The 21776-nt window shown below is 41.8% G+C and overlaps 1 protein-coding gene across 1 annotated transcript in view; it reads right to left on the minus strand.

The window, feature by feature from the left end:
- Positions 1 to 21776, minus strand: part of Atrnl1 (attractin like 1) — a 542404-nt gene that overhangs the window by 501718 nt on the left and 18910 nt on the right. The window contains exons 4-7 of the mRNA XM_048424018.3: positions 17400 to 17528; positions 15932 to 16140; positions 9885 to 10059; positions 7333 to 7420 (exon numbers count right to left, since the gene is read on the minus strand). Coding sequence (XP_048279975.3) covers positions 7333 to 7420; positions 9885 to 10059; positions 15932 to 16140; positions 17400 to 17528 — 601 coding nt within the window. The remainder of the gene's footprint in view (positions 1 to 7332; positions 7421 to 9884; positions 10060 to 15931; positions 16141 to 17399; positions 17529 to 21776) is intronic.

Raw genomic sequence — 21776 nt, forward strand, 5'->3', positions numbered from 1 at the left:
AGGGCCCAGAAAAGCAGAACGGAAGACAATTTCCATGAGCAGATGATATCACCTTCTATGTAAAAGATCCTAAGAGATAAAGAATTGGCGAGTGAATTCAGTTACATGTAGCATGAGGTCAGTGAACAAAAGACATGCATGTCCACATACTTGCAATGAACTATCCAAAAGCAAAGTCAATAAAGCAGCTACCCTGACACCAAAAGTAAAAAATATTCAGGAATAAATTTACAAAAGAATTCAAAACTGAAGTTACAGCACAGTTGAAATTCACAGAGTTATGAATGGGAAGGAAGATGCTCCATTTTAGGGATCAGAAGAGGTAACATTGCAATGACAAAGATGTCACAGCCCAAGGACAGATTCAGCACGATCTCTATCAGAATTCAAAGTAGCTTCTTTTAGAAGCAGAAATTTCATATATACTACTAAGGGTTGCAGAGAATCATAACAGTCTGTAAAAGTAAGGATACTTCTTAAAAACTTAACACAAAACAAGTCTCAAAACAGTGGGTTCAGGCGTAAGTCAACACAGCAGAATGGAGAGTCCGGAGACGCGGTGATACAAACAGACATGCTGTGGTCAAACGGTTTTTGAGAAAACTGACAAACTATGCAAAGGGAAAGGATGCTTTGTAACAGGTGATGCAGGAAAACAGGCACACACCGAACACCAACGCTGAACCCTGACTGTGAATCATACACAGAATTATTACAAATGGATGCAACAACTAAATGAACGTAAGAGGGAGAGCTTTAAAATCTGCCAAGGAGACCACATGGCTCGGATGGCAAGTGAGAAGTCACTTCTCTGGGATGCGCTAGATGAGAAGAGCCAGGTGACAAAAAGAAAATAATTGGAAGAGCACTGGAAACCAGTCAGACGGACAGACAGACAGTGAAAGGCAATGTGTTAGCTGACAGGAGTTGGCGGCACAGGCTCCAGCCCCTGCAATGCTTCATCCCAGTCAGGAAGCCCTGGCAAAACCACCTACAGCTCAACCCGTGCAGGACTAGCCCACAGTCTGCGAAAGCCTCGAGTGCAGTTTGGGGCTATAGTCACACAGTGACTCCCATCTTGATGGTGAGTGTTGCTGGGAAACCCCACACACACTCAGGGAGGAGCTCTCCGTGTCTCGGAAAGCTGCCGTCAGGCTCTAAGTTGAGAAAGAACCAATTACTGAAAAATCGATCCACCCCAGGTACCTGAAAACGAGAAAGACCCATACATCAAGGAGTGTGGGTTCAACCTGCCATCGCTCCAGGGAGAGACAGCCAGTAGGCAACTGAGGTGAGGATGGGAGCCAGAACTGGGAAACTTCAGGTACCCACAGTGAAGGGTCCCTGCCCTCTGCCCTCCTTGCTGGCTAGGAACTAAGCTCATCACATGAGGTTAACTGTCAGTTTGAGTGTTTCAGGCCGGAAGCTCCTATCCTTCGTGTCTGTGTTGGAGAAGGACGAGGGGTGTCTCACGTTCTCATCCCTTAGGTGAGGGTGACTCTGAGCTTCCAGCCTTCCTGCCCCTCCCTCCAAGCGCTAGATGACAGGCATGATCACACAGGTCAGGCAGCACTGGAGAGCAGATACGATAGGTCATGCACTCTTCCAGCTAAGCCAGATCCCAGCCCCCCTTCCTGTCTTTCATTTAATGTTGCGTTTCCCTTCTCTACTCCTTCTTCTTAAATAACACATAATTTTTGTCAAGTTCTGTTCTCTCGTCAGCAGTGGTAAATTTAATCAATTCTAAGTGTATTTCTAGATCTTGTTTGATTTGGTGTTGTTGCTGATAGAGCCATTTTTCTCCTCTCTGAGTGGTATGAAGATTGAGCCCTCAAGAGTATATTATTCACTAAAAAGATCCCCATGTGTGTACATATGCATGTTTGTACGTGTACCCACACGTGTGTGTTGATGCGTGTGGAGGACAGCAGTTGACATCAGGTGTTTTCTTCAAGGCTTGCACATACTATGTATCAAGACAAAGTCTGTCATGTGAATCACCAGTATGGCTGGGCTAGCTAGCCACCTTGTTCCAGGGAGCTCTCATCTCCACCCTGAGCACTGAGATTCCAAGCAGGCTGTCGTATCTGCCTGATGCTTATATGATTGATGGGATTCGAGCTCTGGTCCTTACTTGCACAGCAAATGCTCCACCCACTTGTTAGAGTCCACTGCATTTAAGTCTACAGTTCATCATGTCCAGATGGCTCTCTGAGCTCAGCGTAATACAGCAGGACTCCCTCCCTGACCTATTTGGATACTGTCTCTAGGCCTGGATGCTTGACCTATCTTAATCATGACCTTTGACACAGTTCCATAGAAATGCCCCCAGCTGTTCATGTGATAATTATGTATTGTGCTCCAGTTATACGGGAGGACAGGACTGACAAACGAGAATTAGGTGATGTCCCAGCCGCTCTCCCCATCCTATATATCCCCTTTACTCTGGAATAGAGCTGAGCTGCTAACACTGACACAGACTCCTGGATGGCTATTTCCATCTTGTTTTATGACATTTTCAAAACCCTATGGAATAAGGCATTTAAAATGTTTTAAAAACGTAGGACTTTTGATGACAATGAGAGACTCTGCTCCTGGCAGCAATTACTTCAAGGAGAAGATGGGCATTGAAGAGGCTCTCATGAAGTTTGTCAGCCATTTGGGCAAGAAACTGCTTTTGCCTGGACTGCTTGATGTTATACTATATGAACTGGACATGCAGGACCACAGAAAAATGACTGCTGAACTTGCCTAAAGGTGAGACAGTCCTTTGGAGTTCCTGGTTCACAAAAGAACTGCCAGACATTTTGGAGAACACAGAAGAAAGCAACTGATGAACTTTGCCAGTACAAGGCATAAGAGATCTTCAAATTTCCTGCTTCATGGAAAAGTCTGCCAGAAACTACAGGCCTGTAGGCTGAAGGACTCTGGGTGACTGTCCAGGCAGCAATCTGTGTCAATTCTAGAGCTTCAGAAGTTGCTTACAATGCTTACTTAGGTAATATATTCTTCTGGGGTCTTTGATGGAGTTGAAGAATAGTTAGTTATAATTATAGTTTTTCTTAGTTTTGATAAAATATAGATTAGATATAAAACTTTAGACTCAGCCGGGTGGTGGTGGCACACGCCTTTAGTCCCAGAGGCAGGCGGATCTATGTGAGTTCGAGGTCAGCCTGGTCTACAAGAGGTAGTTCCAGGACAGGCTCTAAAACTACAGAGAAACCCTGTCTCGAGAAACAAAACAAAACAAAAAAAAAAAAACTTTAAACTCACAAAGATAGGATAGATGATAATTTTCCTTAATTTATCAAATGTACATGGACTAAATATTGTAACTGTTAATTCTTGTTTGACACCTGTTTCATTGTACATAATCTTGCTATGTTAAAGTTAAATCCTTCCTTTTAATTTAGACAGAAAAGGTATGGGAGGTGATGTATGCTATGAATATGTTTTATTGCCATTGGTTAATAAAGAAGCTGATTTTGGCCAATGGCTTAACAGAGTAAAGCCAGGCTGGAAGAGATACAGAGAGAGTAGGTGAAGTCAGGGAGAAGCCATGTAGTCACCACAGGACACGGACGCCTCCTCCAGAGTTCACCAAAACTTTGCCAGCAGGACACGACCTCGTGGTGTTGTACAGATTTACGGAGATTGGTTAGTTTAGGATATCAGAGCTAGCTAGAAAGACACTTATGCAATTGGCCAAACAGTATTGCAAATAATATAGTTTCTGTGTGATTATTTTGAGTCTGAGCGGCAGGGGAACTAACAAGTGGCCTCCAACTACAAACATATATTACTGTACCTGTTCTTATTTGCTCTTTAGGCTCTCTCCTCCCTCCTGCCTCTCTCTCGCTCAGCCCCTTCCTCCCCCAGACAGTCTCTCTTCTGTGTCACGTCTCCTTACATGTATGTTCACCTACATATAATTATGTGTATAATCAGATCTAGATTTTCATGTGAGAGATGCGATATTCTCTCTCCCATAACGGCTTTCTCCTGCTCCCTCCTCCCTTTACATCATTCCTCTGTGCCCACAGTGCTCACTCTATTTAATGCAATATATATAATATATATTAGTATTTAAGTATAGATTCCACCTATGAGAAAACAAGCAGTTTTTGTGTCTCCTTTGGTAATTCGCTTAATATGATATGCAACTCTAACCATGTTCTTACAAATAATTTAATTCCAATCTTTATGGCTGAACAACATCCATGCATATACCCCACCTGTACCATCATTTTACCAGTTAGTGGGCATCTAGGTGGGCATCTAGGTGGGCTCTTAATGGTTAGGGCTGCAGTAAGCACGGATACGCACTTATCTCTGGTGCACGCTAACTGAGATCCCTTCAGAGACAGAAACAAGAACGATACCTGGATAATTTCACGGTTCTACTTTCAGCTCTACAGGAGCCTCCGTGTCAATTTCCGGGTGGCTGTGGCAGTTTACATTCCAACCCACAGTGGACATGAGTCCCTCCTCTATGGCCTTCCTGACAGCATTTGTTGGCCTTGGCTTTGTTTCCTTCTAAGCTGACTTTATGTGTGTGGGTGTTTGCCTACATGCATGTATTTATGTATACTGCGTGTGTGCCTGTTTCCCCTGGAGGTCCAAAGAGAGTGTCAGACCCCATAAGACGGATTTAGACATCATTTTGAGCCACCACATGGATACTGGGAGGTCAATCTGGGTCCTTTGCAAGAGCAACAAGTGTTCTTACCCACGGAGTCATCTCTCCAGCCTTTCATTTGTTTTCTTGATGATGATACAATCTCAGGGTGGTTTTAATTCCCATTTCCCTGATGAATAAGAACCATGAACACTTTTTTCATGTACTTATTAGCCTGTTTTGCTTTTTTCTTCTCTCCTTTTACTTTTGGTGTTTTAGAGCCTGGGTCTCATGTAGCCCACCAGCACGAAGCTGCTATGTAGCTAAGAACGACTTGGACCTCAGGCTCCTCCGGCCACTCTTCTGAGCACCAGGGTTGCGGGCACACAGAGCGCGGCTTGAGCCTCTTTTGAGACTTGTCTGCTCAGTTAACTCGCCTCTTTACTGAGTAGAAGATCTGTGTATGTATGTCTAATTTTTAGAGTTCTTAATAGATTCTAGCCATCGATACCCTCTCTGATACATAGTTAACAGCGATTCTCTCCCATTCTATAGGCCCTTTATCCTGCACACATATATGAAAGAAAAAAAATCAATGAAACCCATCATTCTGCGCACTAAAAAAATTTTAAAGTATCGAAATTTCAAATACATATATGTTCTTTTTGCAAAACATGAAACTACACTATGATTCATAGAGCTTCTAAGTGATCTTTAATAACCAAAACAATCTGAGAAAAACAAAAAAACTGAAGTCTAATACTTAAAAACTACCCAAACCAGTGTGGTAACAGCACACAGGCAAATATACAGGACAATACTACAGAACAGAGAGCCCAGAGATGAACCCTTACACGTGGTCAAACGCAGACCAATACTACAGAACAGAGAGCCCAGAGGTGAAAACCTACACGTGGTCAAACGATTTCTCACTGGGAAGGCCAGACAGTTTAGTGGGAATGGACAGTCTTTCCAGCAAATGGTTCAGGAAAGCATTTACCACATGCAGAATAATGAAATTGGACCCTTAACTTACACACATACAAAACCCAAATTGAAAGAAAGATTCAAACATCAGATCTAAAAATGCTTAAACTTAGAGGAAGAAAAATAAACATAAGGGGAAATCTTCATGTTGTTGATTTGGCAACAATGTCTTATATATGTAATCAAAAGCAAAAATAATAAATAAATTGGTACTACATAAAACCTGGAACTTTTGGACTGACAGGGGATGTAACTAAGTGTTAGAGCATGGGCTTAGTATGTGTGAGTACTTAAGTTCAATGCCCTGCACCACCCAAGGTTGTAGGTAAAACGTAGAGCAATTGTCTGGTACATATGAAGCCTTAGGGTCAATCTCCACACACAAGAGAGCAACACTATTGACAGAGTGAACAGACCACAGGAAAAGAGAAATATTTAAAAACCATATATCCAGTGAAATGTGAATTTAACACAGAAAGAGCTCCTAAAATTTAATGGTGAAAACAAACTAATGTAAAAATGGCAGAAAACTTTAATAAACAGGACTTCAAAGTAGATACACAAGTGGCCAATAAAACTATATCACAGCAGTGAGGGTAGCCCATGCCTTTAATTGTAAAAGCAGAGGCAGGTGAGTCTCTCTGAGTTCAAGGTCAACCTGGTCTGCAAAGGTCCAAACCAGCCAGAGCAGCATAGCGTAACAATGTTTCTAAAAGAAAACACAAAAATCTATGCAACAATACAAATTTTTAGGTAACTACAATTCATAAAATAATAACACTCTATTATCACCAAGGGCCTATTATCTAAAAACAGAAAACAGTTAGCAAAGCTGTGGACGGTAGCGGAAGGCATAAACACTAACAGGCTGGAGAATGGTACAGTCGGTATATAAAACTGTAGAGTAGTTCCCAAAAAACTTAACACGAGATTGCCACATGTTTCTCTAATTCTGATCCCAAGAATGCACCTAAGATGATCAAATGATCATTTGATCATTGCCAAAAGGTGGAAGCAAGCTAAGTGTCCATTAACACATAGAATCTATTTGACGTACACATACAAAGAAATAGAGCTTGTGCTACAACATGGATGAGACTTGGAAACACTGTGCTGAGAAAAACAAGCCAGAAAGAACCAACGCCACCCTCTTCCACTCTCGTCCACACCCACACCAGTCAGATTCCGAGACAGGAAGCAACCTGCCGGCTACCCAGAGCGGAAGGAAGGACAGAATAGTGACCGCTTACATTTTACAAGATTAGAAAACAATTATGACGATAATGGTGATGGTGATTCTATAATAATATAAATAAACAGTGCCGCTGAGCTCTGCACTTAAACATCACTCAAACAACAGACTGATGCAACTTTACCACAACTTTTGTGACTGATACAACAACTAGGCAGAACCCAAAAGACTAAAGTAGGATCACAAACGTGAGGCCAACAGCCAGTCCAAGGTCACCCTGGGATATTTAGCAAAGTCCCGTCTCAAAAACAGCAAGCAAGGGGAGACTGGAAGCCCCACCAAAAGTCCTCAATCTTTATTGTTGTATATGACCAACAGAAAACAGTGTTATAAAATGTCAGTGTACCAGCTCTCCACGTTGTGAGCCTTATAATCCACTATTCTCATTGACTGCTTGAAATAAATCTGAGGTCTAGCATCTTTCTAAAACAAATTCTTATGATAATAACAAGATTTTTTTATGCAGGAGATGTACCTGATATAAAGCAAGAGAATGTCCATATCTCTGGAGAGGTCCCCTTGATACAGCTCCGACATTCCATATACTGCTTTCCAAATTGTAACTAAAACAAGAGAATAAACCGTATTAGCAAGCTAAAATTCCTTTCCAGCTTTTTAATTTCTGTATGCATTTCTGCTGAATCCAAATTCTCTTTAAAGTCAAAAAGAAATTTAACTAACAATTTCATGGACCATGCTAAAAATTGCTAATAAAGCTCCAGTCAAAAAAATACCTTCTCTTAAAATTCAGTTATTTACACGTACAACATACAGGAATCAAGACAGACGTTCTCAGTGGCTAAGAGTACTGGTTCCGGCAGAGGGCCGTCTGTGCTCTAGATCCTGCAACACCGGACAACTCCCTATCTTCCCTTTGTTTTGTGTGTGTTTGCTTCTTGCTTTTGTCTTACTGGATCAGCACACACGTCTATAAAGAAGATAAAAATGTAGCCGCACCTCCCCTGCCCTGAGCTGCTCCACGGCCCCCACCACCTGTATCCCCACTCTCTCCTAACAAACTCCACCCAACCACTCCACAAACTGGCTGGTACAGTGAACATCTTCACAACAACTCGTGGCCACTTTCCAGGGTCTGTCTTGGCTAAGGGTCATCATTTGATGCAGGTAGCTTCAATTCTCGATTTGCTTCCCTCAGAAGACACTGTACGGGGTGACTTCCCTACACGCCTGGTCACTCCTTTCCAAACTGCTGATTTCTCTTCCCCTCCCAAACACTAGTGAGATGTGTGCTGAGGATCAGTTCCGGCTGTCCTCCACAGAAAACTCATTCCCCAGATAATCTCCTTCTAACCGGATCCCTGTTTCCACTCTTCTCCCCAAACACCCTACGTTCTCAGTCAAAGGGTCAGAGATATGATGCTCAGCTCTCTCCTCCAGCCTCCACTCATCCTCCTGGGGCTCCTCCTGACCTTCAATCTTTCCTTGCGCGGTACTCACCAAATCACACAGCTGCTCTGCTGCTTCCTCTCCTTTCTGTGCCAATGCACGACTTCAATGACATTACCGACTTCCTTTTTCAAGTCTTTCCTCAGTTTACAACTTTCTTGTGCAACTCAGCCTGACTTCAACACTGCAACTCCCTCCACTTTGGTCAAATCCTAATTCCCCAGCAGCCTGTCAGTCTGTCTGTCTATCTACACGTCTACAGTTTGGTTTTTGTTGATATGTGTGTTTATTTTCCATTGCCTGCCTTCCCTCATTACCTTCACAAAGACAAACGTTAGCCACACAGACTGATAATCTCAAGTAAAACAGTGCTGGACGACCTAGAACCCATCGCAGTTACAAACGCCTGTGGGCAACCATGTGGGTGCTGGGAGTCAAACCCAAGCCTTCTGTGAGAGCAGCAAGTGCCCTTTTCACCACTGGGCCATTTCTTTGGCCCCCAAGAATTTATTTTATTTTATATTTTAATTCTAGAAAAAAAATAATTATAGTTCTAGAGCAAGCCTTTCTTATACTCACAATTTTTTAAGTCAATGCAATTAACAAGTCTAACACACTGAAGGGATAGAATTATCAGGTAAATAGAGAATGCCCAGTGATCTGAACAAGCAATGTAAGTGCAAGCATGATTCTGCACACCTTCAACAAGGGAGACAGGCTGTATGCACTGGGTCTGCCAACATTCCACGGTGGATGGGGAGGGCATAGAAGGCCCCACCTCTTCCTGAGGGACGTCACCAATGACTTGCTACCTGGGGACAGCAGAATCATTTTCCGAGGTAGCAAAGCCACTCACCAGTTGTCTAGAATCCGGTAAGTGACAGTCGCCCAACCCTGACTGATAAAGGGAATTCTTACACTAAAAACTGTTTGTCTGAAACTCAGATGCAATTCAGTGTCCAGACGTGTCCTGTCAGTGGCTAAAACTGACAAAACTGGTATACTGTCCGGGACCAGTTCTGACTGGATACCCACATTACATTCACATTTAAGAGTTATGACTATCACCCCTGAAAACTACACTGGCATTCAAATGATTCTTCCTGTTTCGACTGTCTTATTCTTCTATTAATTTGTAAAATACACTCATCAGCAGAAAAAGAAACCAGGTAAAGCTGCTCCCTGTGTGGTCCCTGTCATCACCCGCCCAACCACACTGTGGCATGACCACTGGCCACCGCGAAATGACCAAGGTTATAATGCTAGAAAATATACACGAAGAAAGTATTTGGTTACATTAAAATTTACAGGAAAAAAGCAAATTACTTTTATATATACAATTATACTTCATTCTAAAAACTAAAAGGTAGCAGGGTTCATTTTGCCTACACAGGTGCAGCCTACCTTTATATGAAATTCAAAACACTCTAGACAGGTAATAAAAATTTTATACAAAACAAGCCCCAATGTGCACTGAAAAATGTTGACTCTGGACAAAATGATTGCATATATTCTCAAATCTGTACAATTATAGCAAGTATGTACTATCAGAAAAATAGCTTTTATATATTTGGCCAATAAAACTTAGTTAATTATAAAAATCTAAAAATAAATACTTACTTCAGAACCATCTGAAAAGAACTGTAGTTAAAGGTGTATCCTCCAATCACCCACATGAATTTCCCATGTAAAACTGCTTTATGTGAAGCCCGACCCACAGAAGGGCTGAAGGGTTTAACATTTGGTAAAATCCAGTAAGACTCAGTAGAAGGGACATTCAGAGAGCAATCCGGACCTATTTTAAAAAAGATAACCACACACACAGCACACTGAGTTAAACAAAGATTGTAGATTAAAGAAACAGATAGATTACATGGAGTACGAGAACATAAAAACCTAACACCTGGTGCAGGAGAATTGTCTGTATTCTGTCAATCATGTTTTAAATAAATGCTGATTGGCCAGGCAGGAGGTGTAGGTGGGAAAACCAGACAGGAAGTGGAAATAACGCAAGGAGAGCAGGAGAATTCTGGGAGGAGGAAGTTGATTCTTCCCATTCCTGCCCAGATCACCAAAGCAGCAGGATGTGATCTGCCCCACTGAAAAAGGTACTGAGCCACATGGCTAACATAGATCAGAAAAATGGGTTAATCAAGATGTGAGTGTTAGCTAATAAGAAGCCTGAGGTAAAGGGCCAATCAGCATTATAACTTTTAGAGGTCTCAGTGTGATTTTTCATTGGGGCTAAACAGGCTGGGGGAACCGGGCGGGACAGAAACCCACAAACAAACAGGCCCGGCCCTTTCATGTTACAAACACCCACATATTAGAAATGTCTGACGGCACTTGGTGGTGCACACCTCTTAAGCCCTCAGTCAAGCTGAGGGGCGAAGACTGAGATCTCAAGGGCTACTGAGTACGTTCATCCTGAGCTACACAGTAAGACCTCGGCCCAAATCTTCCCTCATGAAGAAAGTCTAAAATATAACTTGCAAATAAATTCTTAGCAAGGAGAAATATGATAAGATCTTAACATGTTCTAATGAATATCATTAAAAATTCTTAATATGAAATTTCAAATTTGCTTTAGTATGCTACCAGAATATTAGTCTAGTTCTATCAATAATGATGTCACCTTGAACAAATCTGTTTACCTTGCACATCACCAAGCTTTCATATATAAGTGGAAAGAACAATCTACTCACAAATGCTACTGCAATTTTTTAATATTTCACAAAACAGTATATAAAGCATTTATAAACTATTAGACAAATATGAAAATAAGAATCACATTATTAAGATTTAAACTGGATTCAGTAGGTAGGCTCATATATCAACAAAGAAAATAAAGTACAATAAAATAAAAACCATTTTAAAACTATAAAAGGCTTTGTTGAATGAAAACCATTATTAGTTAGCGTGTCTCATGCATGGCTGCCTGGTCGGGGGCTCCTCACCGTGAGATGCAGAGAGGCTGGTAAGTGTCTCTGAAACCTGAGTCACAGGAGGAACTCCTTCCCTCCTGTCCTTTCCTCATGTGTCAGCTGACATCTGGGTGCACTTATCAAGCGGGCACCCCAGTGTCACTGCACTTGGCAGAGGCATGTGCCTCAAGCAGAGGCCTACGGGCACACTAGCTGACCAGGCTGCACCTGCAGTCTTCGGAGCCCCTTTATCTGGTTTTCACGCTCCAATCTACTGTTAGCATTATGTGTCATGATGACCTACAAACACGTTCCTATGAATCACTTGAGGCTGTCACCACCCACACCTATATAAAACAACAAACCTAACAGATCAATGGGTGTTCGGGCTGCTTCAGAAACTGGCCATTCCCTATTCTCTCCCTCTCCTAAGTCTCCTTAATACTGGACATAAAACTTAAGGGAACTGATCACTACAATGTGTAGTGAGGGGCTGCAGGGAGGCCTGCTTTTCATCCTGCCCAGCTCCCGCACAGCTAGCTTAGTCCCAGAAATAACAACACACAAATTGTATTCATTTAAGCACTGCCTGGCCCATTATCACTAGAGAGTTAGCTACTGACTAACTCTCATATCTTGATATTAACCCATTTCTAATAATCTATAGCACCACGAGGTGGTGGCTTACCGGAAAAGATTCAGCACGTCTAACCTGGTGGCTGGCTCCATGGCGTCTGGCTCAATTCCCTCTTCCCAGCATTCTGTTCTGTTTACTCCGCCTACCTAACTTTCTGTCCTATCAAGGGGCCAAGGCAGTCTCTTTATTGACCAATGAAAATAACACAATAGACAGATAACCCTCCTCCATCATTTCCCCTTACTAAGATGAAGGGGGAAGTACAGTACCTTCCACTTTATCTCAATAGTCAAGTCGTGAGTGCGGAACCAAATTTCTCCAAGGAAAGGAAAAGAGCCACTCCAGAGAAAACGGAGGAGAAGAGGTGCAATGCCCTTATGCTAACAGTGTGAGTTTGAGGTCTGAATGTAAGATCAAACTGTTCACAACAGCCCTTTAAACCAAACCTAGACCAGAAGCAGAGTGCAGACAACAGGAAAGTGTTTGCTCTGCTTAACTCTCTGAAAGCTGAGAGAAGGAAGGAAGGAAAGTCACAAAGTCTGGAGTGAGTGAGCAGAGGTTACCGGCTTACAAGGAGTAAGGGAAGACGCCGGCTCCTGAAGTGAGCAGCAAGCACTAGTGTGACTGCAGGAAGCTAGACACCGGAAACACTCTGGAGAGATCCGTCATCACCCTGATGCCAGTAAGAGTATCTGAGATTACAGACGAAGGTCAAAATGCCAACACTCAGAGGAACTCAAAGGAGACACTATCAGTCCTGTGAATGCTTTCTAGGTCTTCAACTCTAGTAAAAACAGTAACTGCTAATCTGGTGGGCACCGCAAAAGGACCAGAAGTACAGCATGGAGATATATATGACCCTGCCAAAAAATGGATTCCCAGGATGAACTCCACTGATAAAGATGCAGTAGACACTTCAGAATGACAAACATAGAATACTGCTTGGTTAGTCAAGAGTCACGAGAGGACAGACTCCAGTTCTGAAAGAGGCTCTGTTCATGGGGGCGGGGGGAAGGGCACGTTATCAACCAGTATCATATCAATCAACTCATCCTGCAAACTTCACTGACTTCCACCTTTAAGAAACAACCACAGCTACTGCAGCCTCTACCAACGATGGGAGCCATCAAACAGGCAAGACCCTCCATCAGCAAAAACAGACTCAATAACAGCTCAAATGGCTGCCATCATTTTGTAGCAGTAAAAAGATTTTAATTAAGATATGTACACTTTATAACAATCTTATTGTACATTTAAAAGTATAACTGTATATTTATAGTTTTGTATAAAAATAATCATGTGTTCTGGGAAACCAGAAAAACACACATAATTTATTATATTGCAATATTTATTTCACTGTAACCGTCTAGAACTAAACTTACAATACCTCCAAGATTACACCTATATTTAATATGTTGGATATATTGTTTTGGTCAAATTAAATTGGTCAAATGTTGAAAGCAACATTAATTCTTACAGTGCCTTTCTTATATCATCTTAGCATGCCTAAATTATTTTTGCTATACCCAATATTTTTCTTTCTTCCACCTATGATTTAACATGTATACTGAATTCTGAAATTCTCCAAAAAGAGAAAAGCAAAATAAGAAAACAACTTTGAAGAGCACTGTCTTCTAAGTCCACGGAAATCTTTTGTTACAGTAGCCAAAATACTCTGCATATGGACTAGGCCTATAAAAGCAATCTCTAAGGTGTTATTGTCCGTTTCAGTGTATTTAAATACCCTTGATCTATCCTGGTAATAGTTAACATTCCAAACAATGAATTGTATGACTGGTGATCATCGTTCTTTTATCATGACAAAATTATAAAGTAAAATTATTTACTTTCCAAAGTGTCACACTAAGCATAAACTCTTGCCCATTTCAGCCAATGGTTCCCTTAAGGGTTTCCTTCAGGGAAAGGGAGACGAGCACTTCAATGGAGCCTTCCACGCTTAAAACACACTCCTCCGTGGTTTGGAAAACGTCTCTAGCAACAGAAAGATCAAAGTGATGACAAACGAGAGAATAAGATGAGAGGCCAGAGGAGAAAACGCTGCCACTGTGAACACAGAAAACTGAAGTGCGGAGCCTGGCTGAGGCAGCAGACGCTGGGAACGGACACAGGCTGAAACCAGGCTTCCTTTGTGTGCTCTTAATAAAATGTCCTCATCTAGAGCACTCGGGCTGGGGGTCACAGCCCCAGAAGACCACTGGGAAACACAGCTATTTACAGTACGGTTCATAACTGTGGCCAAATTATAGTTACTTTACTGTAATTTTGTAGTAGTAACAAAATAATTTTATCATTGGGAGTCACAACGTGAGGAACTGTACTAAAGGTTGCAGCATTAGGAAGGTTGAGAACCACTGCTCTAGGGAGACACGCTCACTGCTAACGTGTGTGCGCACAGACAGCTCACAGCACCACTGTGTGTCAGCAGAGTGGACACAGGCAGCATTGGCTCCTCCTTTTTCCATGTGTTAAGGCATATCCAATTCCGGGAGTTTATGCCATGCTTTCAAGACATACTAATGAGAACAGAACACAAAAGTAATAACAACAACAAGAAGAAAAAACATATAAAATAAAACTAGAGGAAGTACTATGCTTGGATGTCTATAACGCCCTCAGAAGAGAAAGCATTCCGAAGAGAAAATAAGTATGTAAAGAACGAAAGAGGAATGGGTGCTTTCAGGTAAGGTTACACAGATAGAGTCTTTGTTTGCTTTCAAGACTATTAAACTGACATGTCAGATAAACTCAGTTTGGAAAGCACTATGTAAGCCATACTTTTATTTCGTTTGGCTTTACTTAAACTACTATAAATATATAACAATTACTATAGAATATGAAAATATTTTACTTCAAAATTTAAGTGGAAAAAAGTCTCAAAGCAATTTCTGAGGAGAAGGATACAAAATTTGAAAACCACTTAAACATACAGTCCTAACACTAATGAACACTTGAAAATGTGCACCTGCCGCAACCATAAATAACAGATAATCACTAAAAAATCCGTGTCACTGGAAGTCACTGGTATCATGTGTACGTGTGTAGTTGGATCAGAGAGAACCAGTGCTGTAGAGCCACCCTGTATTGTAAGAACACACGCTCAGTGTACCCTGAATTATGTAATTCGTGAGGCCAAGTTCCCTGTGAAAAAGGAAGCTTCTCTGCAAATGTAATCAGCAAAGTAGACTTGATCAGATGACGACCGATAACGATACTCATCTCTTAGCTTAACTCCACAATGAGAAATATATAACTATATACCCAGGTGCTTAAAAAAACAACAAAACTCTTTAGTGTGGTTTAATTTTTAATTTTAAATTCTTTACTGGAATCTAACTTTTACAATAGGCAGCTAAATAAACTTTCACTTACTGAAAGTCTCTACTCTTTTTTAAATATCCACAAGAGGTCAGTCTTCCCTAAGAAATACATTTAAAATGTTCCTCTGCCTGTGAGACTCCATTTAATTTCATAATACAGTACATTACCCATTATGAAGCAAATTTGAATACACCACATACTAAACCCGGTGAAGTCATCTAATCTCTGGAAAGTCAACAAGAAAATTACAGAAGATCATAATGATCCTATACCTACAATTTTAAGTTTAACGCATAGCGTCATTTAATCCCTAAAACAGCATGTAGACAAGTCTACCGATTCGGTCTGCTGTGGAATAACCGTTTTGTACGCTGTGAAGATACGTCTTTGTCAAGAAGCCTTCTGATTGGCTTAATAAAGAGTTAAAAGGCCAAATGCTCGGCAGGAGGTATGGGCGGGACCTCTGGGCACAGAGAGAGATCTGGGAAGAGGAGAGACAGAAAGGCCATGGAGACATGGGACAAGTCTGACACAGAATGGGACAGAGGTAAAGGCCTCGTGGTAGAACGTACAGGGATTATTGGGGAGCTGGCTGGCAGCACAGAGAAAGAGTCACTGCATCTGTCTGTGAAAATGCAGATTACTAAGAAGTTAACTGTTAACTAAGGATACCAAAGGAAAAACAATAACAACAAATGTGAGACTCAGGGGCACAAACAAAACAAATGGATGTAGAATTCTCAGAAGCCATCCACACCCGCGCTTACCTTGCCAGCTGTCATTGCAGACACAGAGCTTTTCTCCCGTCAGGTCGCAGTAGCCATGGTCTGGGCTGCCACAGTTGGCTTTGCAGTACGGGATATCACACGCTTCCCCTTTCCAGTACTTATCACACTCACAGTACACTTGACTCGCAACAGAGACACTGGTTGTACACTTTCCATGGCCAGAGCAATTGTTGGGACAAGAATTGATTCTGTAAAACATAATTCACATGCTCAAACATCATTCATATATTCAAATTCAAGAAAAATAAAAATGAATTGAGTGGCTTATATAGACTTATTTTCATTTGTGTTTATTAATTTAACACAGTTTCACAGCATGGCTCTGTTCTTGAGCCCATCTGTAGAGACAGGATCTCTTGCCCCAGCCTCCAGGGACCGGCAGGTAGGAGCTGTCACTCCCAGGCCCCCTTCACTCCTCTTCACTCCAGATGTTCCCATTTGCAGTTAGTCTTAGTTCATCCAAGCAGGTATTTTGTCCCCAAACTCCAGTGTCCAAGGGCAACACGTTCAGCTTCTAAAACATCTGTGCAGTTTCAAGATGTCTATAAAGCCTTAAATAAATAGTTTTAATATATATTTTAAGAAAAAGAGAAATTTATGAACTTCTGAAACTTAAGAGAATCAAGAGAAGACTTGGCTCTAACCTTAAGAAACATGCTACCCATGTATCATTCAAAAAAGGCATGCTTATCACATTTCATTTTAATGCCCTTTAACGGACTGTATTCTAATATATATTTACTTTCCCTTGTGTATATATTTGGATACATTATTGCATAAAGAAAACCCATAATGATTGCTGATTCAAAAGTATTTTAAGTACTTTATTCTTGGTGAATTTTTTTCTGATGAGCAATTTCTACCTTCATGAAACAAAGAAAACAATTGGCAAGCTGTTCTGTGGCCGTTCCTCTAAAAGCACCTGATGGCAGTTCTCATTAGTGCACCCTTAACATCTAGACACAAAAGGGTTTGCATAAAAACAAGTATGTTAAGAGGCGAGAGAGATGGTTCATGGTTAAGAGCAATGGCTATTCTTCCTAGGTTCCCAGGTTCCCAGGTTCAATACTCAACACCTACTTGGTGGTTCACAACTACCTGTAACCCCAGTTCTAGGGGATCCAATATCATATCCTGGCCACGTGTGTGATGCTATATGTGTAAAACTATGCTGGTACTGTTTTTCCTTAATTAACTACTTAATCAATTTTTAATTTTGTAATTAACTTTCCTACCACACAGTTTGCTACTATAAGATCCTCAAAACTTGATAACCATCATAAATCGGGCTTAGACGGCAACCTGTGGTACAATGCTAATAACTTACATCACTTAGAAAAAGGTCCTATGTAAGTGGAAATTTAACACACCAACCCATTCCTGGTCTGTAGGACATTCACATATAAGTTAGGGCTGTTTTACTAGATGAAAGCAGACAAATACTTACGAGTAAAAGATGTTGAAGCCAGTGAGGTTATATGCAGCATCGCTGAAAAAGTGCAGCAGTGCATAGCCAGACGTGGTGACAACCTCAGGCACCGTCTCGTTGCCCCTCACTTCAGGGACGATCAAGCCACTGAGGAAGATCAGAATGGAGAATTGTGGGTACCCACTGTGACTGCACAGAAAATATACTCAAAAACAGTATCCATGTCAGAAAGCAGGCAGACTGGAAAGGAGACTACAGGAAAACAAACACCAATTCATTAGTTTCTACCCCATTAGGTAGATAACAATGCTAATAATAAACTAGAACGCACCACCTCAGCACCCCTCCCCCTCTCCTGCTCTTCCGCCACTAACGCTGGTCTTCCTTCTCTCCCTCCTGCTTCTCCTGCTCCTCCTCTTCCAGCACTACCTGGGCTGAACTGCTACCCATCCTGCAACAGCACTCCGCAGTGCTCCCTTCCTTGACTGACAACAGGCTTCACTCTAAGCCATCCTGACGCTCTAACAGTGGCTGAATTGCGTTCTCCTCCCCACTGACTACAAAGAGTGATGGAGAAACACTTTATAGCAGCGTACATGCTGACAGAGAAATCTGCTCAAAACTATGTGTTCCCAATACAATGATCTAGATATCAGATACGTTTAAAATGTGCTTTTGTTTCTTGAAAATTATGTTTATTATTAGATTAGAACATAAATATTCCTAAATATTCTCCTTCTAGGTCAATAATTACACAAAAGAAAACCTATGGTGAAGGGCAGGGTAACGTTGTACAAAAAGTTCTAAGTATCAGATAATTCCTTTGTTTGTTCGGTGATTGGATGGTTGGTTTCATTTTTTCGGGTTTTTAAGACACAGAATTTGATTTCCTAACCACCAGTCTTGGTTTTACACACACACATACGTCCCAAAGTTGTGTTACTACATCTGCTGTGTAACTTGTCTTGAGGAGACACATACTGACATCTATTCACCTATTCACCTCTCCGAGGCTTAGGTAACACCACAGAAGAGGAGAGAGAAGATATAAGACCCAGAGAAAGGGTTGGGTTTTGTTGCTGTTTTTTGTTTCGCTATTTCCTAAAAAACAAACAAATGTAACTCCCTCCTGGAGAGACAGTAGAGGCCTTGAGACACACAAGGCTCAGGAGATCAGAATTAAAGGTTGAGAAACTCTGGAACTAGCCCAGCTGTGTGTGGACTGGGAAGGGAGATCGGAGGATGCAGACTGTGGGCCTTATCCACTCGGGGACGGGTCTCAGTGACCTGTAAGTCACCCACACTCCTCTAGGTGGCCCTGCACCCATGTTCCTGCAGCCAACCCCAACAGACTCATTCGTTCACTAAGGAAGACTTGGACAAAACGGTCCCTGCTGTGTCACAGGTGCCACGTCTAGACTGAATGCTTCTTCATATCTCCTGAAGAGGTTGCGCAGTCATACAACCAAATAAAAGTGAGTACACTGGAGAAAAAAGAGAAAGAAAGAAAAAATAATGTTTGCTTGCTGGTGTGGGAGGTCCTTCTGTCTATGTGTTGCTTTTATTGGTTAATGAATAAAGAACTAGCTTGGTCTATAGCATGGGAGGAATAAGGTGGAGTCAGAGAGAAGCCATGGAGCCGCCAAAGTCAGACATGCCGAAACTTTAGCCGGTAAGCCACCACCATGTGCTGATACACTGCAGGAACAGTGAACAGCTGTGTGCCAGGCCCTCCAAGAAGCTGTACTGAACATTAGGTCTGAGTGATTTCAACTACTTGATGCGGGAGAATTGTCTGTATTCTGTCAATCATATTTTAATAAAGCGCTGATTGGCCAGGCAGGCAGTATAGGCGGGAAAACCAGACAGAAAGCAGAGGTGATGCAATGAGAACAGGAGAATTCTGGGAAGCAGGGAGGTTCCTCTGCCATTCCTGCGCAGACCACTGAAGAGGCAACATGTAAGCTGACAGCTGAAAAAGGTACCAAGCCATATGGCTAACATAGATGAGAATAATGGGTTAAGATAAGTCATAAGAACTAATAAATAGCCCGACCTATGGGCCAATCAGTTTATAATCTTATGGAGTCTTGTGTGTAATTTTCTCTTTGGGGCATGCAGGCTATGGGGTACTGGGCGGGACAGAAACCCCAACAAGCCGGCCCTCACGCTACAATTACTGAATCTGAGTTGGGGTGAACTGCTGGTGTCCCCAGTTACTTTCTTTCTGGGCCTAATTTGTTAATGCATACAACTTTTTCCAAATTCAATATTCAGCAAAAACTGTCCAGCACCGGAGGGGATAAGAGTGTTAGAAAAGAAAACTTCTCAATTATAAACAATCTTTACATTGTAATAATATCCTGCCTACAGAAAAAGATCTAATTCTTAAGTATAGTGCACAGGGAATCACTATTTCAGTAACTCAAGAATTACGTTACATGGGTTCCTGCTGACTCTATCACTCACCAGACAAACAACTTCGCTACCACTTCTTGGAATAAGATCTTCAAATCCCTAAAATCTCTTGTGACAAACTGTCTGCTATTCACAGTAGGCCTTGACAGTTTCTGTCAATGTTTCTCTTCAAAACGGAATCTAAAGTCACACTTCAGGTTGGGGGATCGGTCACCCCAGCAAAACCAGCAATGTGATCTAAAGTTACACTTCAGATTGGGGGAACGGTCACCCCAGCAACAGTCACCCCAGCAATGGTAACCTGAGCAAAACCAACAATGTGATCGAAGAGCTGAAGTCATCTACGATCACCCTGCCTCAGGAACAGAGGAGGGAAGAGTAGAGACTTGTACTCAGCTTCCTCGTGGACAATGATTCCACAACCAAGCCTACATAATGAAACAAACAACCAAACCCCAACTCCAGACACCTGCACTCAGGTGCACCTCCAAGCGATGATGTGCACTGATGTGCTAGGGGGAACACCCCAAGGACACAATGTTTGATGTTTGTCATCATTCCCAGTCTCATTCTATGCCTCCCTTTTAGGCTGGTTGCCAATTTCTATTCTTGAGAATAAAACTTCAGCCACAAACACAGCACTTTGCTGAGTTTTGTGTATAATTCTTGAAAATTATCGAAAATTAGGAAGCATGGGTTCCCTCAATTTGTAGTCAAACAGTCAGAAGAAAAGATGGGGACATCCTCCAACTTCCAGCTGGTATCTCCAGTGAGGACAGTCTGTGTGTCCTTCCAGCAAGTTTCACCGTACACCAGGCCTTGATGGGGAACGACCTTTGCTTTATTCCTTACTACATCTTCCAGGCTTCTGACAGACTCTGGTAACTGAGGAAGTTATTAAATGTAACAATTATCCATGTAGTTGGCTGAGTGATAAATATTTACAGTATTGTAATCCTAAAATAATTAAATGCGTATTCTTAGCAAAGTAGAGTTTAACACTGTATGCTTCTGAATTGAGACTGAAATCCTAATCCTAGCTTATCACCTCCTAGAGGTACGTGATTTCTCTCAGTCTCAACTTTTTCAGTCCTAAAATGGAAGATAACAGTACTTCTCCCACAAGATTTTAGAAAGGGTCTAGAAAACACTTAAACTGGCAGCCACAACACTCAGCATCGAGTGGATACTCAACAAACCACAAGGTTCCTTCCCCTCAGTGTCTTAGACCAAAAGCAACTTGGAGGAAAGTGTTTATTTGGCTTTACGCATTCTGAATCACAGTCCACTGAGGGAGGCCAAGGCAGAAACTCAGACTGGACAGGATCCTGAGGCAGATGCTGGTGCAGAGGCTGTGGAGGGGAGCTGCTTACTGGTTTGCTCCAGTGGCTCCTTATGGCTCATCCTGCTTTTTTATAGAAGCCAAGACCGCAAGCCCAGAGTGCTGTACCCACAATAGGATGGGCCCTCCCACGTCAATTGCTAATTAAGAAAATGCCCTACAGGCTTGCCTGCAGCCTGGTCTTATGGAGGCATTTCTCAATTGAGGCTCTCTAGCCTCAAGTGACTGCAGATTGTGCCAAGCTGCCATAAAGCTGTCTAGCTCACTCAGGACAGGTAACAGGAGTGCTTGATGATGAACTCTCCAGTTCCATCTTCACAGGTTAAACCCATGATAATTACCTCAGGAAAGATTCCTTCAGTAACAGGAAGACATGGGTAGAAATCTGCTAAGTAGGTGTTAATGAGTGCAAATTCATTAGACGACTGAGCAACAAAAAAGATGAGTTTAAATGATAATCAGTCAACAATGACACAACAGTAATGAAATGATCACAAAATGCAGTATTATTGTCAAAAATAAATGTGCAACTATTGTATCTAATTGCCACAATAAATTTTCTGACATAATTGGTTCAAGGGTCTATTAACATTTTTATCTAGTGTCTTTAAACTACTATTTCTAACAACTTTTCA

This window comes from Myodes glareolus, chromosome 7 (assembly GCF_982192425.1).
Source record: "Myodes glareolus chromosome 7, mMyoGla1.1, whole genome shotgun sequence".
In the NCBI taxonomy this organism is placed as follows: domain Eukaryota; kingdom Metazoa; phylum Chordata; class Mammalia; order Rodentia; family Cricetidae; genus Myodes; species Myodes glareolus.